At 51.5% G+C, this 19,828-nt stretch overlaps 1 protein-coding gene across 3 annotated transcripts; it reads right to left on the bottom strand.

Moving 5' to 3' along the window:
* Window positions 1-8,380: 8,380 nt before the first annotated feature.
* On the bottom strand, window positions 8,381-19,083 carry LOC116232767 (maestro heat-like repeat-containing protein family member 2B). 3 transcript variants are annotated; one of them, XM_090123991.1, is made up of 31 exons: window positions 18,934-19,082; window positions 18,580-18,701; window positions 18,306-18,428; window positions 18,001-18,166; window positions 17,749-17,847; window positions 17,465-17,598; window positions 17,078-17,119; window positions 16,976-17,032; window positions 16,356-16,448; window positions 16,008-16,077; window positions 15,779-15,892; window positions 15,620-15,693; window positions 15,168-15,287; window positions 14,917-15,024; window positions 14,568-14,727; window positions 14,400-14,440; window positions 14,082-14,223; window positions 13,630-13,682; window positions 13,201-13,308; window positions 12,809-12,928; window positions 12,491-12,613; window positions 12,206-12,361; window positions 11,860-11,982; window positions 11,471-11,550; window positions 10,951-11,086; window positions 10,742-10,834; window positions 10,262-10,357; window positions 9,964-10,087; window positions 9,661-9,770; window positions 9,169-9,321; window positions 8,381-8,928 (listed from the first exon to the last, which is right to left on the bottom strand). In XM_090123991.1, the coding sequence occupies exons 1-31, from the start codon at window positions 19,079-19,081 to the stop codon at window positions 8,599-8,601; spliced, it is 3,618 nt and encodes a 1,205-aa protein (XP_089980117.1). In that variant the 5' UTR covers window position 19,082; the 3' UTR covers window positions 8,381-8,598. The 3 variants fall into 3 exon arrangements, with proteins under 3 accessions (XP_089980117.1, XP_089980124.1, XP_089980112.1); XM_090123998.1 differs by having other exon boundaries at window positions 8,381-8,618; window positions 8,774-8,928; window positions 16,976-17,119; window positions 18,934-19,079; XM_090123986.1 differs by having other exon boundaries at window positions 16,976-17,119; window positions 18,934-19,083.
* Between the last annotated feature and the right edge of the window lie 745 nt (window positions 19,084-19,828).

The following is a 19,828-nucleotide window of genomic DNA, read 5'->3' on the forward strand; positions in this document are numbered from 1 at the left end:
AACATGTTTATTCAGAAATGTTTTGTGTGATGACAGTTCAGTGAACAGCTCGCTGTACCTCTAGTCATTTGGGAAGTTTCTTTTGCATTGGAAGAGAAAAGACACTGGAAAAATAAGCAAATACATAAAGAAATAAAACTGATATAATAAGAATTGGGACTTTGGGAGTTTTTCTAACAAATATATACTTGAAATACTTGCTTGAACTTTTACTTATACAGAGGTAATTAAGTGAAACTGTAAAAATTCTTCTTGTGCTGTCAAAAATCAATCAATGTTGACAAGAAAAATAGGAAGTAAAAGCTAGATTAGTCATAATATAGAAGGCACATTGAAAATAATACTGAGCTAGAAGCTCAGTAAAAGTAAATTAGAATCTGTACTGATCTAGAATTGTTACTAAGAAATCATAGACCATAGAAATAAGGCCTACTGGCCCGTATACAGAGAGAATTAACCAAACGACTTGTCTCAATCTAACACTTCAACAATCACTGAGCTATGATTTTTCTCTGAGAGAAACAATGATACCTCTCATTTCCATTTTCTGATTAAAAGAGAGCGTAACAATTAGAGTTGCTCTAATGAACCTCTAAGAAACTCAATGTAAAAAAGTGTAATAGTTGCCACATTAAAAATGATAATTACTATTTTAAAAATAAAATTAGTTTCATAGTGATACTAATATATTCCTTTCCTCAGAACACATTCAAATATGCAGTGACATGGTAAAAAAGTAAAAGGAAAACTCAGAAAATTCTGAGCCATTGAGGAAACAGGTTATCTCATTGACAGAGTACTTTCGTGTAATTGTATGTGATATACTTCCTGTGACAAGAACAAACACTGGTTACAAACCTAATTCTGACATATATAATTTTGCAGCTTTTACCCAAAATTACGTCAGCTGTTATATTTATTCAAAATAGGACTTGCAGACTATGTGTGGTTGATACTTCCATCTTGTCATAGAGCCCAAAATTTATAATTGAAGCTCTCTGCCACAAGTTAGGCAGACAGAAGGCTGATGTACTAGATAAGATTGCTATTGTAAATTTCCTTGGCATTTCATTTTTTCAGTCACATTGATGGTTATTTTCATACATCTTCAATCCATCATTTGCTGCTAAATCCAATTAGTTTGATTGGCAGATATAGCTTCCCAGTAGGTCTTCGTCAATACTATGTAGCAGTAAATACCTTGAGATTCTTCTTTTTCAAAACTTTCCTCGATTATTTGCCTTTTCCTCACCCAGATAACTGCCGACCATCTGCTTTCGTACAGTTCTCACCTCAGTAGAGGTGATTAGACCAGCTCAAGAATATGGTGAGCAAAATCATCCGTATGCTAAATAATCTTTTACACTCTTGAAGAGGTGGAAAATTGTGCTAGGGCCAAATCTGTAATGCCAAGAACTGGGGTCTGACGACATGGAAAAATACAGCATGGGAAGGAAGAGCATAGGAAGCTATCCTAGGGCCTTTGACCAAGGCCAGGACGAGTGCCTAAAGAGATTCCAGGACTTCCTCTGGGCCTAACCCTGGCCCTGGATCACCTGCACCACACTTGGAGCCATATGTCCCCAGGTGTCCTAGGTTTGCAGCAAGACCTGGTGATTGTCCACAGAGTGGTGGTGCTCAGTGGCCTTCAGGGAAGACAGCACTCTCTGGTCTTTGAAAGAGGGAAAGAATGTCACTGTGATACAAGGAGCAGTGGTGAACATGTCTTGTGCAGCTACTAGATAAAATAAGTCAACAGTGAAAGGGGATTAAAGGAAAGGAAAAAAATATATTTGATTTTGCCATGGTTTTGAGTTTTTTGGTTTTCGGTATTCCATATCATAACATCATATAGTGCACTGGGAGTTAAAGTGTTAATGCTCCAATCCCAGGTACCTGTCCCTATACATCGTGGAAGTCATGGGATCTGGCCCTTTCAGGTGGGGCGGTCTCTTACTGCCTTGCAGTGGATGCTGGAGGGTGCTTTCCTAGCCGTACCAAACTTTTCAGGTTAGACTTGGTCTCAGGAACTCTTTCTCTCCTATTTTATTTGATGTATTAGTCTCAATTTCAATTACATTGTATTATATTTTGTTATCTTGCATTCTGATATCATAGTTAATAAAATAAGTTTTCCTCCATAGATCGTTGCCACTGTTTGTTTTTTTTTTTTTTCCTTCCTTGAGCCCAGCTCCTGTCTCCCTATCCCATTTCCCTTTTCCTTCCCATTTTGTGGGGCAGGGCTGGGGGGGTGGGAATGGGGGGAGGACAGGGGTCTACTTCCTCCCTGTTACAGGCATAGATTGATCTAGTTAATTCCATGACACGTGACGAGGAAATGGCAGAACACCAGAAAGGGACTTTGCATCCCTTGAAAAGACGTGAAAGGTATCGGGAGCTCCAGGAGTGTTGTCCTCTGTCCTTCTGACTGGCAGCTGGGTCCCAGAAGGAAGGAGGCAAATAGAGGTGGTAAATTACTGACTAATTACTGGGATGCTGTCCGGATCAAGGTTTCATGTACCTTGGTCTTGGACATCTTGGACACACATTTGAGAGAGCAGGTGTGGGTGTGAAATGAAACTCGACTGAACAGTTGGGACCAAAGTGTTCTGGGGAGTAAGCAGGCTGGACTGATTACCAGAGCGTTAAACCAGATTTGATGGAGGAAGGGCATGGAGTTCCTTGTGAAATGAGGAAAATAAGTTAGGTTAAAAATTATATGCCTTCATGAGGTGCTAAATTGGCAGCTACAGTTCTGACATTTCTAAGCCAGGTTTTCACTGCCGATAACAGATGCTTTTCTACAGACCTAGAGAGTTGTTCAGACAGCGAGTCTCCTGTTTCTCCAAATAACATCATTAGCTACCCTATCTCTGGAATGCAAGGCAGCAGGCTGGGACAGTAAACCACAAATTAACAAAGGAGCAGCGGACTGGTGGATGGAGTTGATGCTGATAAAAGGACTGGCCAGAGCCAGTCAAGCATCCTCCAACTTGACCCATGTCAAAAAGTACACAGTGAGGAAGATGATGGCCTTCATCAGAAAGACCACCAGATGACCAGCAAGAAATGTCACGCATGTGTAGAAGAATTGAGACTCAGGGCAGGGAAAAATGTCAATCATTCTGGGGACTCACTGTAATAAAACAACCTCTTCTTGGACATCTAATGCATTTGTAAGCAGCTTGCTCTTTAAGCATGTGCCTTTCTTGACCTCTGGTATGCAGGCTAGGAGAGAATACCCCCCTGCATCCAGCATAGGTGTGCAACACTGAGTAAATATACCTGCTTTATGACTGCTCTGTGGTTATAGAGTATGATTCCACATGTCACTTGTGACAGAGAAGAGCCTGGGAATGCTGCCTTAGTAAATTGTGGAGAGAAACTTCCCAATTGTCCAGTAGGATCTTGTGAGGACTCCTCAGAGAAGACAATGTTGCCAAGAACCGGCTTAAATCTTCCTGCATCCCTCCAGAGATACTTGCACCCTCTGCTTCCCTACGGTGCCTGTATAGCAATGCATGCTGCATGGGGTATAAACAGGAAGAGCTAGAGATCTGTGCATGCTTACAGGGGTGTGATCTCATTGCAATCATGGAGACATGGTGGGACAGCTCACATGACTGGCATGCCGTTGTGGATGGCAAGACAAGGCAAGGTGGTAGAGTTGCTCTTTATGTGAGAGCGCAGCTAGAATGTATCGAGATCCACTGCAGGGAGATGATGAACAAGTGGATACAGCTTGTGGGTAAGAATTAAGTGGTGGGCTAGCATAGGCGACACTGTTGTGGGTGCTACAGGCCACCTGATCAGGGTGAGGAAGTGGACGAGGCCTTCTACAAACAGCTGAAAGTAGCCTTGCGATATCGTTCTTATGGGGGACTTAAAACATCCTGATATTTGTTGGCAAAGTAACACAGCCAGGCACACAAAGTCCAGGTGGTTCCTGCAATGCGTTGATTACTTTCTGATGCAGATGGCAGAGGAACTAATGTGGAGGGGTGTGCTACTTGACCTTGTTTTTACTAACAAGGAAGGACTGGTAGGGGATGTGAAGGCTGGGGGCAGCTTGGGATGCAGCGATCATGAAGTGGTGGAATTCAAGATCTTGCATGCAAGGAAAAATCAAAGCAATCAGTAGGAGTGCTACCCTGGACTTCAGGAGAGCCAACTTTGATCACTTCAGAGACTTAATTGGAGGTATTCCATGAGCTAGAGAGTTAGAAGGTAAGGGAGCCCATGAGAGCTGGTTGGCTCTTAAACTCCACTTCTTCTGAGCTTAAGATCACTGTATCCCTCAGAGTAAGTAATTGGGGAAAGGTGGCAAGAGGTCTGCGGGGATGAGCAAGGTACTCAGAGATAAACTAAATAGAAAGAAGAATGTCCATGAACAGAGGAAGAAGGGCCTGTGCACCTGGGAAGAATATAGGAACACTATCAGTGCTCGTAGGGGTGCAACAAGGAATGCTAAGGCCCTCCCAGAATTAAACCTTGCAAAGGAAGTAAACAATAACACAAAAGGGCTTTTTAAAAGTATGTCAACAGTAAAAGGAAGATGAGGGAAATAGACCCACTAAATGAGGTGGGTGCCTTGGTATGCTGAGAAGGCAGAGATTTTGAATTCTTTGCTTCAGTCTTTAATGCTAAGACTAGCCCTCAGGAACCTCCGACCCTGTAGGTAAGAGAGAGTTTGGGGATGGGAAGGCTTCCCCTTGGTCGAGGGGGATTGGGTCAGAGAAAATGGTGTTGGCCCATGACATCAGAGGCAGATGTAGGTGATGTGGCAGTAGGGGTTGAAGCTTCCCACCAATATCCCATAGTGTGTTACTGCTGTGCAACAGATGGCAGCAGATGGGCATTCTGACACAATGGGTCTGACGTGGAAGTGCAGATGAAGGAGGGATGTGTCAAAGAACTCCTCCATGTGGAAAAAATGTCACCCACTGACATTCATTGATGCACAAGGAACACAGAAAAAGACCAAGCAGTGGATGTGAGCACAGTGAGGTGATGGGCAGCTGCAGCAGCAACAGTAGGTCAGCTCCACTGGTGCAGATTGTTAGAAGCATGGCATGCAGGTTCTTGTTCATCGCTGGTGAAAAGGCATAGCTCATGGTGGTGACAGTTTTGTAGCTGAGAACGTGAAGAGGTTTCAAGAGGGATTACAGCTCTACTGTGTGGAACTGTTTTCAAAGTGAGTTGAAGCAGGATTTCTTTCCAGAAGTCTGACAGCCTGTATCTGGATGGCATAGATGCTGGCATTAAGGAGCTGCATGGCCCTGGGCAGCTGGGAGCAGTCTGAGTCTTGCTGCCACTGGGCACGTGCACTCACACAAACATGCATGCACATGTGTATGCGTGCAGACACACACACACACACACGACTGCCCTGGTGACAGAAGATACAGAGAAGGCAGTGATACTGAGTGTCTTCCTTGGATCTGCCTATGCTATTGGAGGCTGTCCTGAGGAGCCCTGTACCCCTGAGGCCCCAGAGGAAGTCAGGATCAAGGAGGAGTTTGCCTCAGTTGATGAGGACTGAGTTAAGGAGCAATTAAACAATCTGGACATCCATAAATCCATGGGTCCTGATGGGATGCACCCATGGGTGCTGAGGGAGATGGAGGAAGTCATTGTAGGCTGCTTTCCATTATCTTTGGTAAGTTGTGGGGAATGAGAGGGGTGCCTGAGGACTGGAAGAAAACAAACGTCACTCCAGTCTTCAGAATGGGCAAGAAAGAGGACCAAGGTAACTATAGGCTGATCAGCCTCACCTGGAAAGGTGATGGAAAAGCTTATCCTTGGCATTGCCTCTAGGCATATCAAGGATAAATGGGTCATTAGGGGCAGTCAACGTGGCTTTAACAAGAGGAAATCATGCTTGACCAACCTGATATCTTTTTATGAATACATAACCAGGTAAATAGATGATGGTAAAGCAGTGGATGTGGTCTATCTTGATTTTAATAGAGCATTTGACACTGTGTTCCACAGCATCCTCGCAGCTAAACTGAGGAAACATGATCTGGATGATCAAGTAGTTAGGTGGGCTGTGAACCAGCTGAAGGAAAGAAGCCAGAGATTTGTGGTCAGTGGGACAGAGTGAGTCTAGTTGGAGGCCTGTAGTGCCTCCAACTATTCTAGTGGAATTCCTCAAGGATCGGTACTGGGACCAGTGCTATTCACTATATTCATCAGTGACTTGGATAAGGGAGTAGAGTGTGCTGCTAGCAAGCTTGCTGATGACACAAAACTGGGAGGAGTGGCTGACACACCAGTAGGCTGTGCTGCCACCCAGCAAGACCTAGACAGGCTGGAGAGTTGCGTGGGGAGAAATGTAATGAAATACCACAAGGGCAAGCATAGAGACTTGTATCTGGGCAAGAACAATGCCAGGTCCCAGTATAGGTTGGGGACTGACCTGTTGGAGAGCAATGTAGGGGAAAGGGACCTGGGGGTCCTGCCAGACAGCAGGGTGACCATGAGCCAGTACTGCAAGAAGGCCAATGGCATCCTGGGGCATACTAGAAGGGGCATGTTTAGTAGGTTGAAAGAGGTTCTCCTCTCCCACTCTGCCCTGGTGAGACCGCATCTGGAGTATTGTATCCAGTTCTGGGCCCCTCCGTTCAAGGGCAGGAAACTGCTTGAGAGAATCCAGCGCAGAGCCACAAAGATGATGGACTGGAGCATCTCCCTTACGAGGAAAGGCTGAAGGAGCTGGGTCTCTTTAGCTTGAAGGAGACTGAGAGGTAGCCTCATTAACATTTATAAATATGCAAAGGGTGTGCAGCAAGAGGATGGAGCCAGGCTCTTCTCAGTGGCATCCAGTGATAGGACAAGGGGTAATGGGTACAAGCTGGAACACAGGATGTTCCACAAAAATATGAGGAAAAACTTCTTCGTGGTGAGGTAACAGAACACTGGAATGGGCTGCCCAGAGAGGTTGTGGGGTCTTCTTGTCTGGAGACATTCAAATCCTGTTTGGGCGCATTCCTGTGTTACCTAAGCAAGGCGTTCCTGCTAAGGCAGGGGGATTGGACTAGATGATCTTTCAAGGTTCCTTCCAAACCCTGATGTTTGGTGATTCTGTGATTCTGTAACCAGTATGGAGAAGAGACAGCAGCTATTAAAATGAAGACATGGAAAAAAAATACTCTTCAATTCTTAGCCAGGATTCTGGCATTTAATTTTTTAAAATAAATAATACATTATTAAGCTCTTCTCTCTTCTCTTCTCTTCTCTTCTCTTCTCTTCTCTTCTCTTCTCTTCTCTTCTCTTCTCTTCTCTTCTCTTCTCTTCTCTTCTCTTCTCTTCTCTTCTCTTCTCTTCTCTTCTCTTCTCTCCTCTCCTCTTCTCTTCTCTCCTCTCCTCTTCTCTCCTCTTCTCTCCTCTTCTCTCCTCTTCTCTCCTCTTCTCTCCTCTTCTCTCCTCTCCTCTTCTCTCCTCTCCTCTTCTCTCCTCTCCTCTTCTCTCCTCTCCTCTTCTCTCCTCTCCTCTCCTCTTCTCTCCTCTCCTCTTCTCTCCTCTTCTCTCCTCTCCTCTTCTCTCCTCTTCTCTCCTCTCCTCCTTTTCTTCCCCTTTCCTCTCCTCTCCTCTTCTCCTTTCCTCTCCTCTCCTCTTCTCCTTTCCTCTCCTCTCCTCCTTTCCTCTCCTCTCCTCTCCTCTTCTCCTTTCCTCTCCTTCTCCTTTTCATTCCCTTCTCCTTCCCATTTTCCTCCCGTGCGTATTTCCCTCTCCCCTCCCTTCCCTTCCCCTCCCCTCCTCTTCTCTCCTCTCTTCTCCTCTTCTTTCCCTTTTCCTTCCCTTTTTCCTTCCCTTCTCCTTTCCCTCTCCCCTCCTCCGCCATTTCCTTTCCTTCCCCTCCCCTCCCCTCCTCTCCATCTCTTCTCTTTCCTTCTCTTCTCTTTCCTTCTCTTCCCTTCTCTTCTCTTCTCTTCTCTTCTCTTCTCTTCTCTTCTCTTCTCTTCTCTTCTCTTCTCTTCTCTTCTCTTCTCTTCTCTTCTCTTCTCTTCTCTTCTCTTCTCTTCTCTTCTCTTCTCTTCTCTTCCCTTCTCTTCCCTTCTCGTCCCTTCCCTTCTCGTCCCTTCTCTTCCCTTCCCTTCCCTTCTCCTTTCCTCTCCTTCCCCTTTTCTTTCCCTTGTCCTTCCCATTTTCCTCCCCTTCGCGTTTCCCTCTCCCCACCCCTCCCCTCCCCTCTCCTCCTCTTCTCTCCTCTACTCTCTTCTTTCATCTTTTTTCCCTTTTCCTTCCTTTTCTCCTTCCCTTCTCCTTTCCCTCCCCCCCCCTCCCCCCTCCCCCCTCCCCCCTTCCCTTTCCCCTCTCCTCTCCTCTCCTCTCCTCTCCTCTCCTCTCCTCTCCTCTCCTCTCCTCTCCTCTCCTCTCCTCTCCTCTCCTCTCCTCTCCTCTCCTCTCCTCTCCTTTCTGTTTCTTTTCCTTTTTTCTCTTCCTTTCTGTTTCTTCTTTTCCTTTTTTCTTTTCCTTTCTGTTTCTTCTTTTCCTTTTTTCTCTTCCTTTATTCACTCTTCCCTTCCCTTCTCTGCTCTTCTCTGCTCTTCTCTTTTTTCTTCTATCGGCTCCACCGTTGTAGACAAAACTCCCTTATTCTCCTCCACATCTCGCTAGAAAAAGGAGAGTCACAAGTTGTGACTGAGTAATTTTTGCCTCAAACACAGCTTGAGAGGAAAAAGGAAAATCTGCTTCCTCCCAAGATCCCTCTGACAGAGGCAAGCTACAACTGGGACCGCAGCAAAAGCAAGGGCAGGAGTGCTGGTACCTGTCTGTGGGCCCAAGCAGCCGGGAGAAGTTGTCAATTACGACCTCTTGATGACAGCGGATGAGGATGACCACCGCCTGGCACAGGAAGGGCATGAATGTGCTGTGCTGCATGGATGATGTGCAGCTGCGCAGGATGTGGAGGATTGGTAGCACCTGAAAGAAGAAGGGGAGAAAGAACGACTTGCTGCATCCTTGATTCTGCAGGGCCTAGCCACGGACATTCAGCACATGAGCCTGCTCCCTTAACATGCTGCCAAGGCCTAAGCCTAAAGTGCATGCCAGCTACCCTGGCTCTGCACTCAGGCTGTGCTTCTTTAGCACAAGAGGCAAATGGCACAAGGCATAGTGCAACAGCCAGAGGAAGTCCAAGACACGTGAAAGAAAGTCTCTTACATCCCGACAGATGTCCTTCCTGTACATCTGCAGAAAGGTGGTCATCCACTTCCCAGCTGCACGCACACGCATTCCTTTGCCTTTCCGCAGCGTCTCCTTGATAGCCATCAGGAAGTCAACGGTGCGTTCCAGAGGGAAGTTTCTGCACATGATCTGCAGAGAAATGAGAAGCAGGAGAGATATTTATACAGAAGGCGGTTGAGTTTTCTCTCAGCTTCTCCACCCATGGTGTTTGCTTACATGCAAAGCCTACCTCTCAGCAGCCACAGTCACACATGCACACAAACGCATGCAGTCACACACACACACACACATCATGGAATCAGCTCCTTGCACGGGGCGCCATAGCTCAGAGCCTCCTGCTACTTGCTGAGAAAAGCAGTCTCAAGGTGAGAGCTCATTCTGGAAACAGTGTGAGAGGCTGGGGGCAGCATAGGGTCATGCAGAAGCCTGTGCACTCAGATCCCACCGCCCCTTTTTGGGTCCACCTACCCTTGCCAGTTTGGATGAGATCTGGAGCTGAGAGATGGTGCTGCAGTCACTCAGTCCCTCACACAGGCTCCCAATGTCTCCCATCTCAGTGACTCTGTTGGCCGCCTTGGCTGGAAAGACATGGGGAGAAAAGGGAAGTCATGCTTCTGGAAACAGAACTGCTTTCCATGGGGGAAAGACAGGGTGGGGACAAGAAGAGAGCTGTGCACAGTGCATCTCTCTCCTGTAAACAGGGCCCAGTCCATGGGGCTCTGGTAGTGCTGCAGAGGAGAGCACAGGGCTGGTGCACCCCGCTCTACTCACCTTGGATTCGGAGAAGGGAGCTTAGGCAGGTGGCGGCCAACTGGCGGGATGTAGGCATGGGGTCACACGTCAGCGGAGCCAGCAATCCCACCAAGGAGCCAAAGTTCTCGCAGGCATCTCCTCTCTGCAGTGGCAAGAGGCAGGAACAAAGCTGTAGGCAGCCCCAGCTCTCCCTAGCTTCTTCTGCCTGTGCCTTCCCCATGCCATGACACAGCATGCACAGCTGGGCGGAGCTCGCCTTCCAGCTCAGGGGCACTGGGGAGGGGGCAGGGAGCATGCAGTGGGGCTCTTTACTCACCGGAAGCTCTTCACAAGCAGCCAGCAGCTGGGAGCAGGTCTGCAGGGCCCTCTTGCGCTCCCACACGTTGTTTGAGGTCACTGATCTCTGCAGAACCTGGAGCAGAGCATCTGTCTCACCGTGGACCTCTTTCCCTTCCTGCCATCCCTCTCCCTGTTCCTCTTTTCCCAACAGTTTCCCTCAGGGCTGCCCTGTGGCTCCACATGGACCCCCGCCTCACTGAGCACTGACACTGCTGCTCTCATTCTCTGCAAACACTCCTGCCCCCTAACCCAGGAGCTTTTCCTCAGCTGTGGCCTGCCAGGGGCTGGCTCCTGCCTTTCCTCCTGCAGGGCCCATTTCTCTGCCCATTTCTCAGCTCACAGTGAGTTGGCCCATTAGCAGGAGATTATTCCCCCTTTGATCATCCTCTCAGTCCCCAGATCTCTGTCCCTGCTATCAACGGGATCATGCTTTCTCCCTTGCCCCACACATACTCACATGGACTATGTTCTGAAAGAAGCCACGAGTGGTCTCTGTCTCGAGCAGGACCACCATGAGCCGGCCCAGAGCTTTCAACGATGTTTGCAGAAGCTGAAAGCAGGAGAGGGGATTGAGGTGTGGCATCACGGCTGTTGCTGGAGCATTGGTCGTGTGTGCTGAGGTAGGGTTCCGACAGAGAGATGGCCAGGAAAGTTATGGCAAGTTACCTGCAGGTACCGTGCTGCTTGATGTGACTCCCTGATCTTCAGCATCATCTCCGCTGAAGGGTGTGACACAATGTTCTTGAAGCAAAGAGTCAACATTTCACGTACATCCTTGCTTCCTAAAGAGGGCTTCAGCTTGCTGATAGGAGGAAAAAAAGAAGAGAGCAAAAAGCTTTTACCAGCGCTCTCCAGAATGGTTCAGACAACATCTGAGTTTCTCCTAATTGACAGCTGCAAAGCCAACACCCCCAGCCTGTGCTGCTGAGCACTGTCTTCAGTTCTCCTCTCCAGCAGCAGTGAATCACCTTCTGCTCCGAGGGGGAGGAGACCCCAGGTCTCCCTTCTCTTCCCTGCCAGGGGACAGGAGTACTTTTCTCCCTGCCCAGAACCTCTGCTTCACTGGGCACAACAACTCTCTCTCCTGTAGATATGGCTCCTCACCCCCTGTCCCCTCCAGGCCTTCGGGAGCTACCAGAGGGGGACTACCATCCTGTCTTGCAACCCCAGAGGCTCCCACCCTTACCTCAACTGCTCCAGGGCCAGAACCACCTTCAGGGGCACTGGGGATACAGGGGTGCCCAAGTAATACTTCTTCAGCAAGTCCTGCAAGTATCAGAGAGACACTGTCAAAGCAGGCAAAGGGGCATGCCAGTGTTCTTCCGCCTGACCCATAGACAGACAGAACTGCCACACACCAGCCCCATCATTCTCATATTTCCCACAAAGGCACTGCAGGATGCAGCAGCTCCACAGCTGGTAGACCTAGCCTGCTGCCAGCCACTCCCTGCCAGCTCCCAAGGTCCCCACCAGCTGGAGAGTGTGGCTGAGGGAGACCTGCATGGCTCCAGGGAAGCGAGCCTAGTGGCACAGCCCAGTACTCCTCTGCAGAGAGCCCTGGCTCTAGGCACTCACCATCAGAATCTCCAGCAGCTTGCTCTTCAAAGAGGTGTTAAAGCAGGCAGAGCCACCCACAGCATGGAAAGCAGAGCTGAAGTCAGTGATGCTCTGCACCAGCGCAAGCTTGCTCTGCAAGTCCTGAGGCCCAAGAGAGAAGAACATTATTTGAACTGCGGGAAGGGCCAAGGGCTGAAGGGGGGACACGTGGGGGCAATCCTAAGGGAAGGGCTTGTTTCTTAATCTGGGCACAAACCGTTCCCCGAGGGATCTTTGGAAAGAGAAAGCCCATCTCAGCATCGCCCCACAGGTGGAGGGGCTGCAGCTGGGCACTCAGACACCCAGGCACACTTCGAGCTCTCACCTGGCAGCTGCAGCTGTACAGCAGCAGGATGTTGCCCACGATGTCCCCCTCCAGGCGGGCAAGCAGCTGTTCCTTGGAGGCTTGCAGTGCCAAGCTGCCATGGGCGAGGATGAGAGCACTGCGTGTCGCCTGAGCTCTCTTGCTGTCCAGCTCCGTCTGTGTGAGGAGGAATGCCTTGAGACACTCGCTCAACGGCCCCCAGTGCCCCGCGATGCACCTGGGCTCCCAGGGCAGGAGCTGCTTTGACAGTAAGACAGAAGAAGATGGAAACCCACAACGCTTTACCTTCTTGAGCCTGGAAATCCTCCCATTACAGCCTTTGCACAGCCTGGACGCAAACATAGTGAGTGTGTCCAGGACTGTGTGGAAGTTACTCTCAGCAGCATGGCTAAGAAGAGAGATCATCCCCTGCACAAAAGAACAAGGGGCAGTTGGCGCAGGCCTGAACCTACTGGCGCAGCCAGCCACAGTGGCTGGGCTGATCCTCACTTGAGGGAAGCAGCAGCACTGAGGAGATTGAAAGGCCTGGAGCATGGCCAGAAGTCCTCTGTCCCAGGGACAGATCAGGGATGCTCGCAGAAGCTCGCTGGGAGGAGAGCTCACCTGGGCCTCAGATGTTTCCTCTGCATTTGCTTCCTCCAGGTGCTGCAGCAGCTTCTCTTGGACATGGAGGACTTCCTTACAAGCTCCCAGAACTGTCCCCAGAGCCTTGTACAGGAAAGACTGTGTGGGAAGGGAAGGAGGAAGTTGAGATGTGGCAGCAGCCTGACCTGCGGAGGGAGGGCCAGGTGGGAAGGACCCACACTCCCTGCAGCTGGGAACTGCTGCAGGGCCGAGCTGTAGCCACCCCAGGGCAGTTTGCAGGGAAAGGCTCTCTGGGGGGCACAGGCTGTGGAAGCAGCGTGAGCAGCCCATGTGGGCAAAGCACCAGCCGCAACCCCAGCCCCAGTTGTGCACCTGCAGCTGCACCGCTGGGTAGAGCTGGGGGAACTCACCTTTTCTCCAGAGCTGCTGGGGGAGCTGCTCAGCCTCCGGCTCAGCTCACAGCTCAGGGCCTTGGTCCAGGCCTCATCCTCCATGGTGTCCAGTGATGCCCTCAGGAACTGTTGGAGAGCAGGAGAAACCAATGTTCTTTTGCCCTTTACCTCTTCCCTTACTCTGCAGCCTTCTGGGGAGAGGTGCCTGGAAAAACAGTCCCTCTCCCAACTCCTCCCAGCATCCCCTCCCTTAAAGCCTCCTGCCACTCCTCTCCTAAGACCCCCCTTGGGCTTGGGACAAAGAGGAAGAGGCAGCGCCACAAAGGCATGCAGCCATTCCACAGCAGCTTTTGAGAGGCTGTTCCTATCCCGTGGTGGCTCAAATGGGAGCGGGACTCCTTGTGGCAGGCAAGCACTTCTCTGCACTGTGTCCCCACAATGCTGTACCTTTAGCAGACGGTGATCCCACTCTGCAGCATCCGGGAAGCTCTCATCTTTCCCTGCACAGCAATAGGAAGCAAAAGACCCTTACTTGGGATCAAGGCCAAAAGAAGAGCTGCTGCAAACCTAGCTTGGCCTGGGCACTCGGCACTGCCAAGCTGGGACCCACACCCCCTACACAATGACCTGTCCCTCTCCACAAACACTGTCCCTGTAGGAACACAGAACTGCTCCAAGACTGCTGTCTTAGGAGACATGAAGGGCCCATCCGTGTCCTGGAATGAGCAGATCCCAAGGGGGAAAGGTCCCCCAGCCTCAGTGCTGTCTCCCTGGAATGGGAACAGCAGCAGAACAAGCACTGGGCTGCAGGAAACGCTTCCCCTCTGCCATGCTGCAGAGCTGCATTTTTACTCTCCCCGCTCCCTGCCTCTGCCTCCCTCATCCCACCAGCACTTTACCTTTGAGGCACTGCAGCAGCAGGGGGATCTCAACAGCCCACATGGCCCCCACAGCTCTGTGGATTCTGCTATGGAGGTTTTGCATCAGCAGCAAGGCAGCAGCTTGGAGTTCGCTGCCTGCAAAAGGGCTCCCTGCCACCACCTGAGCGAGAGCAAGGAGAAGCAGGGTCACTTCTGCAGCAAGAGCAACAGCTTCCCTCTAGGAGGGAAGCAGCTTGGCTCTGCCCTGGCAGGCAAGGAGCAGCCAACAGCTTTGCCCATGGCCATGCTGCTTTCTCCTCGGGGCTCAAGGCACCAGCCTCTGGAGCATCTACTCACCAACAGGCGTGCCAGCAGCATCTGGGGAGTCAGCAGTGGGCCTGAAAGGAGAAAGTTGTGCTGAGTAAGACTCCAAGACACTCCATACTCTGCCACACACACTTCCGCTGTCCCTTCTGGGTGCTAACATGGGTCAGCAGAGCTCACTGGTGGAGTTTCTGCTCCTACCTTGAAACAAGGAACTGAGGAAATGGGGATCCAGATCTTGTATCTCTTGCCCTGTCAGGTCCCCTCTCTCAGCCAGGGCTCGAATGCGGTGGGAGATTGGGATCAGCATGCCGGTGTACTGGGCTGGCACCACGTACAGCAGCAGCCGTGGCCACAGGAGCTGTAGGGAGTGAGGCAAGTGAGCATGTTAGCATTCCTGACTCCACACAGAGATGAAGAGGACTCTCTGAATTTCCCTGAGTCTTGTGTGTTTCAAAGCACGTTGGAGGAGGGACCTGGGGTGCTGGAGTGGGACGAGGAACATGTGGTGTGAAGACAAGGAGCAGCAACAGAGCAGAGTGTGACTTACTTTGGACATCCCTCTCTGAGAGACGTCCAGTGACGCCAGGATGTCCATGCACAGCTCTTGGATTGCTCCTTCTTCTTGGGCTTCCTGGGCAGAAAGGTTTCCGACTGCCTGCACAACAGTGTTGAAACACTGGTTACGCTCCGTTTTCAGGAGCCTCTGGGGAGGCTCAGGTGTGGCCCCACCGGTGCTTCTGTGCCAGCCTCTGAGCAGCAGCGGGTCTTCCACAGGAAGATGCTACCCACTGTCCTTACCCTTCTTCCCGTGGCGCGGCTGAACTCACTGAAGATGTGCCCCACCACATCCCAGGCTGAGCAGTTCCGGGCGTTAGCACTGAGCAGGTCACTGACGAAATGCAGAGTGGCCCTCCTCACCTGCCAGAGATCAATTGTGGGTGTGATTTTCCTGCTCAGAAGGCAAAGGGAAGCCACCTGCTCACTGGGGCAGCCCTTTGGGCATGAGCATAGACAACAAGAGCAGAGAAGAAGCCTTGGCTCCTGAGGTGAGGGACAGACCTTAGCACCAGGGTGTATGCTTTCCATACACAGCACAGGGACCTGATTGCTCCACTCTGCCTGCTCTCCCCACAGGAGCCAACGTGACCATGTTGTCAATGCCCCAGAACCTCTCTAGTCACCCCAGCTCTGCCTGTATTGGCAGCAGCATCACCACCCTGACAGCGCTCTCCTTTCCCAAATCAGCTCACCTGGGGCCTGGTGTCGCTGCTCAAATGCTGTACAACCTCCACAACCTGGGGCAGCTTCTCTGTCATTATGGGCTCTGTAAGAAATGCATAGAAGTATGAGTGGAGGCACAATCCAGATGGCAAAAGGGACCCCTGGAAGTCCTGACCCGTGATACTGACCATCAGAGCGAGCCAGAGCACCAAGCAGACCCAGGGCTGCCACGCATCCAGCCTCCCACTCATCACCCAGCTGCGCCTGGAGAAACAGGACTGTTTCCTCTGGGCAGATTTGGGCTGTGGGGAAGAAATTCCACACTGTGTTAGCAAGCAACTCATGCCCACTCCTGAGGTTTGCGAGAGATGTTTTGGTCTGGGCACTGCCAAGTATCGCCAAGTCTCCTCTCCTTACCCTGCAGCATGATGCAGTGGGTCAGCTCTGCTCTGTCAGCCTCGCTGTGCTGCTTGGCATCGTCATATAGCTGTGGGAACAAAGTCCATTTGATAAAATCAAGTCAGCACTGAGAATGGAAAAGACACTGTGCTGCCAGCTCTTGTCTCCCTTGGCACTCCTGGGAAGAGGACAGACAGACAAAACCCAGACTGCCCCACAGCATCCCCAGAGCCACATGCACAACTTCAGAGCAACCTCGGGCATGCAGCAGGCTAAGCAACCTGTCAGGGGCTCAGAGCTTTGCAGTCCTTCTGAGATTTAGCCAAGAGGGAAACTGCTGTGTGCACAAGGATAGGCTCCCCTTACCTGGTAGAATACAGCACTGGTGACGTCCAGAAACTTGTCCTTAGGGATGACAGATTGAACTTCCTCTAAGGCCTCAAGGAACATACGAAGGCTCTGCAAGAGAGCAGCAGAGGAAGAAAGGGCTGAAACCACACCTAGCCACTTGGGAGAGGAAAAACTGCTTCCCAGTAGTTTGTCTGCTGGCAGAAGCTCCCACACAGGTGTTCTTGTTTGTCCCCCCCTCCCAGCAGCACCATGAGAGTCTCTCTGCTCTCAACTGAGCCCTGTTTGGGCATCGTTTGCAGGCATTTCCCACCCAGCAGCCCTCTTCTCCCCATCAGATGAAACTGGACATGGTCCCCCTGGCTGTTAGCACACAGCTCCTCAGGCACTCAGAGCTCCACGGTGGTGGTGGTGAAGCCTCCCATCCCCAGGAGATGAGCCCCAGTGACTCTTGGCTCCCTCATGGCTTCTGTCCAGATTGTTTCTTCTTTGAGTGAAGAGCTCAGGGAGCCCAGACCTCCCTTTAACACCTGTTCCTCCTTTCTCCAAGGGCTCTCTGCCTTCTCCCTATGTCCCCCTGACCCCACATGGCACTTTACAGGCCCCACATCCATGCTGAACCTTGTGCAACATCTCACCTTGGCCATCCTGCAGGTGTCTTGCACGTCCTGACATGGGTGCACGAGCCAGAGGAGCTGCTCCCAGACATGCTCTCGGGGCAGCTCCTCTTGCAGGAGGACAGCCAACATGGCAGCCACAGCCCCGAGGACGGCCTGTTTGTCCTGGAGAGGATGGCAGAGTCTCAGAATCAAAGACTGAAGGTCTGTCCTTCCTACAGAGAGGGCTTTCTCTTTCCCTTTCCTTTCCCCATACCCTTGTGCCCAGCAGGAGATGGGCTCTCTCTGGAGAGCAGGCAGGTTTTCCCCACACCTTCATCCCCAGCTCTCCCTGCCACAATGCTGTGACATGCGGCTGCTCCCTGGCAGGGAGATCCAGCCCCGAGCCCTTTGCAGAGCCAGCCCACTCCCTCTTGTAACCCCTCTGCTCTCAGCCCTCTGGGCACAGACAGAGCTTCCAGCATGGATGTCTCCGATGCCATGCTGGGCTGGGAATGCAGAAGTGCTCACCTCTTCCTCCTGGCAGTCCTGCCAGTTCCTCACCACAGAGAAGAAGAGCTGGTGAAGATTCTCATAGATTTGTTCTTTCTCTGTGGCAGGCCAGGGGCGGTGAATCTTGACTCCCTCCATCCACTGCTTCACAACTGGAAAAAAAAAAAAAAAAAAAGTGACAACAACAAAAAAGGAATTATTAATTTTTTTTAAAAAAAGAGAGAAAAGGGAGCCTGTGAGTCTGCAGCAGGCTGAGGTGCAAGGGCTGTCCCAAGCCCCCCTGCTCTGGGGCCAGCACTCACCAGCACAAGCGATGCGCAGGGTTTGGCCGCTCCTCACCTGGCCCACCAGACTGCGCAGGCCAGCCAGCGTCAGCCACACAAAGGAGATGCACTGTGGAGCTGCAGAGAGGAAGGAGAGGGGCACGGTCAGAGCCTAAGCAGGGAGGGAGGAGAGGCTGCAGCCCTGCACCCCCAGCTCTGTGGAGATCATGCCAAGGGGAGAGACCCCTTTGCCTGGTTATCATAGGCATCAGGAGGCTGAGGGCACTCTACCATAGGTGCTGAAGAGTTTGCCCAGGGTCACGAGCACAAAGTCCTTAGACATCTCCCGTGTGGCCTTCAGGTGGCTCTGGAGCTCGGCCATCACCAAGCTGAAGTGTGTCCGGGCCAGAGCCACCAGGACATTGCTGGCAGCCGTCCTCAAGCTGTCCGTCACGCCCTGAAAAAGAGTCACTGGTGACACACGGCACAGGAGACTGCCCGACGCCTTCCCTTGGAAGGGCTCAGCCACCGCCGTCCGCCAGCAGAACACCAGCGCGGGCAGGCGGCTCCCTTTGCCTTCGGGAGTGACCCCTCACCTGGGCTGCTGTCAGGTCCTGGGACACCTCTGCCAGCAGCCGGTTCACCACTCCGCACGGCGGGCGGCTGTCACCTTCCCACAGGACGTGCTCCAGCTCGCAGTACGCCTGCGCTCGGTCACCCTGGGGACAGGGATAGGTCACGTTTTGCTTTGCCCTTGTTCCCGGGGAGCCGCCCGCTGCCACCCATCGCTATGCCGATGAGCTGCCGGGGCCTGGCACTCACGGGACAAGAACCAGGGCAAGGATTGATGGTTGGACGTCCCCAGCTCACCTCCTGGTCTTGCAGGCGCTGCAGCAGTAAAGTCACGGCACAGGTGGGGACAGGGCTTTCCACCCTGCCTCTCTCCCTGCGACGTGTAGGTCTGGGCATGCAGCCCACACAGGCAAAGAGACCTGGAAGGAAAGAGCAGAGCAGCTGTCACTGGTGTTGCTTGGAGTCAGGGCTGAGCATCCAGCCAGCTCTGGGAGGAACGCTCCTCCAGCCCCATGGTGTGGGGTGGGCTGTGCTGGCACATGTGTGGTTAGCAGAGCAAGGACAGTGCTGCTGGCACATCCTAAAGAGACACTGGTGGCACACACGTGCTCGGGCAGCGTCACGGTGTCCAGAGAGGTGGAGGGACCTCACCTCGAAGGGCTCTCAGCCGCTCCATCACAGCAGGATGTTTCCAGATAGACACAAAGCTCTCTCTGGGTTCACTTCCTGCGCGTCCCACAAGCGGACTGAGCCACCGCTCCCACTGCTGCCACAGGGGTGAAAGCAACAACTGTGACATCACAGCAAGGAGTGCCACCTCACAGAGAATGATATGCCCAGGGCTGGGGACCAGGCAACATCCATGGCAACTTTGCTGGCCCCAAAACGCAGCATGGTTTTGTGATGCACTCATCTCTGGGGTTCTGGTTCCGTACTGAAGCAGGGAATCACCTCAGCAGATGAGGAAGTGTCCTGGCCAGTGAGCAGCTGCCGGGCACCGTTGCTTGGTACTGTCTTAGTGATTGGGGACTCCATGCCAGGAGGACAGAGGCCCCCATCAGCTACCCAAACAACCTAGCTAGAGAGCTTTGCTGTCTTCCAGGAGCACGTGTCAGAGACAATAAGGAGACTCCACCGCATCAGAGCAAACAAAAAGACCACTATCCACTTGTTGTCATTCAAGTAGGGAGGCTGCCACGAGTGTCGTGGTTTTGTGATTTTTGGTTTTCAGTATTCCATATCATAACATCATGTAACGCACTGGGAGTCAAAGTGTTAATGCTCCAATTCTGGATATTTGTTCCTATACATTACGGAAGTCATGGGATCTGGCCCTTCCAGGTGAGGCGGTCTCTTACTGCCTTGCAGTGGGTGCTGGAAGGTGCTTTCCTAGCCGTACCAAGCTTTTCAGGTTTGACTCGGTCTCAGGAACTCTCTCTCTTCTATTTTATTTGATGTATTACTATCAATTTCAATTAGATTATATGATATCGTATTATCTTGCATTCTGCTATCATAGTTAATAAAATAAGTTTTCCTCCATAGA

Source organism: Phasianus colchicus, chromosome 1 (assembly GCF_987193195.1).
Source record: "Phasianus colchicus chromosome 1, bPhaCol1.hap1.1, whole genome shotgun sequence".
NCBI classification, from domain to species: Eukaryota; Metazoa; Chordata; class Aves; order Galliformes; family Phasianidae; genus Phasianus; species Phasianus colchicus.